At 47.2% G+C, this 1,666-nt stretch overlaps 1 protein-coding gene across 1 annotated transcript; it reads left to right on the top strand.

Moving 5' to 3' along the window:
* Positions 1-59: 59 nt before the first annotated feature.
* On the top strand, positions 60-458 carry LOC108356422 (flotillin-1-like; the record flags this gene model as incomplete). The annotated part of the gene is made up of 2 exons (XM_017607532.1): positions 60-230; positions 300-458. Coding segments are annotated over exons 1-2 (330 nt in total), but the record flags the coding sequence as incomplete, so codon positions are not given.
* Between the last annotated feature and the right edge of the window lie 1,208 nt (positions 459-1,666).

The raw sequence follows: 1,666 nt of genomic DNA, 5'->3' as shown, positions 1-1,666 counted from the left end.
CCGAGGCGGAGCGCTACCGCCTGGAGAAGCTCGCCGAGGCGAACAAGGAGAAGACGATCATGGAGGCAGAAGCGGAGGCCGAGTCGATTCGCCTGCGCGGCGAAGCTGAGGCGGCGGCCATTCAGGCGAGGGCCCGCGCCGAGGCGGAGACACTGGCAAAGAAGGCCGACGCCTTTAAGCAGTACGAGAAGGCCGCCAAGTTGGAGATGATTCTCCAGAAGCTGCCACAGGTAACATGGATCATTTTTGGGATGATTTCAAGTCACTAACTAACAACTTCGTCTCCCTTTCCCATCTAGATCGCCTCTGAAATCACCGACCCGCTGTCGAAGGTGAACAAGATCGTCATGGTCTCCAACTCTGACCAGATCGGCGTCTCGAAGATGACCGGCGAGGTGCTGGACATCATCGGCAAGATCCAGTCCACCGTGACCAACATTGCCAACAGCGACGCTGCAGTAGGTACTTACCAAGTTCAGCCAGTAGACACCTCCCTGACTAAATGCTTACCTCTTTTTCTCTTTTTCTCCTCTTCTTCTCCAGACGGCGGCCGGAGGTCAATCAAAGCCTGAGTATGTCAAGTAAAATGAACAAGCGGGGCACCACCACACCCCCGCCACCAGTATAGTATTCAGCACCGCAGCGCCGTTATTTTATTATTTCTTATATCACCGTGCATGTGCCTGCCAAACTCTTCTCCTTTTTTCCGTTACATTTTTGTTTTTCTACACTTTTCTAATCTTTGTTTTTCTCGTGTGCTGCCATCTTGAACCCCCTTATCTTTATGCGCTCTTTGACGATTTTCATTTCTCCCCAATTCTTTTATCTCGCCATAGATTCTACCATCCTCACACGTCTTCTCGATTATTTTCGTCGTTTTCGAAGTCTTGAGCTTCCCTTCTCCTCCTTCTCCTTTTCCTTCTGTCCGGAGCCTATGACTAACCAACTACAGAGGATTACTAACCACCAAAACTTCCGACCACCTAATTTATCTTCTTTTCCCACTAACCTTCTTCCTCTTCTTTCACTTAATCTCTGCTGTGTTCATCTTGTTTTTACCTTCTCTTCTTTCCTTTCCTTCTGCCACAAAACAACCGATTCCGCTTCCTCTGTACCATTTCGTTCGACGTACGGCTCTAGTCAGAAGTACACAACCACACACACAGTTTTATTCTATCAACAAACACAACATCAACAATTTATTCTTCACAAACGGTTACTTTCTTTCATTACGAAGAAGCAGTATAAAAATGTACGACACAACCACCCCAACACACCCACACACATCTGTTATTACTTGTTATTGTACTCGTCGTCGTCGTCCTCACTCGGCGGCGGCGGCGAGACAAATTGGCGCAATGTGCATTCACAAAATATTGTAAAAATGGTATTCACACACTTCTCTTTCTAATCAGAACGGGAGAGGATATGCTTGCAGGGGAGGGAAATGCTGTTGGCTTGAAATAAAATCCCCCTTTACTCTCTCACTCTCACTCTTTGATGATACGGTTTAAAAAGTTGTTTAGAACGGCAGATGTCATTGTCACTGTCAATTGTCGCCTATTCACGCACGAGTATCCAACACTCAATTAGTGCCTCGCTTGTGTGTCACACTTTTAGCTAGAGCCAGGTCGCAAATCGATCGATTCTCGCTAATTGTGCTTTG

This window comes from Rhagoletis zephyria, unplaced genomic scaffold (assembly GCF_001687245.7).
Source record: "Rhagoletis zephyria isolate East Lansing unplaced genomic scaffold, Rhagoletis_zephyria_1.1 Rzeph_scaffold_59026, whole genome shotgun sequence".
Classification (NCBI taxonomy): Eukaryota; Metazoa; Arthropoda; class Insecta; order Diptera; family Tephritidae; genus Rhagoletis; species Rhagoletis zephyria.
Note: the sequence above shows the minus strand (reverse complement) of the source record. Positions and strands in the feature narration are given on the sequence as shown.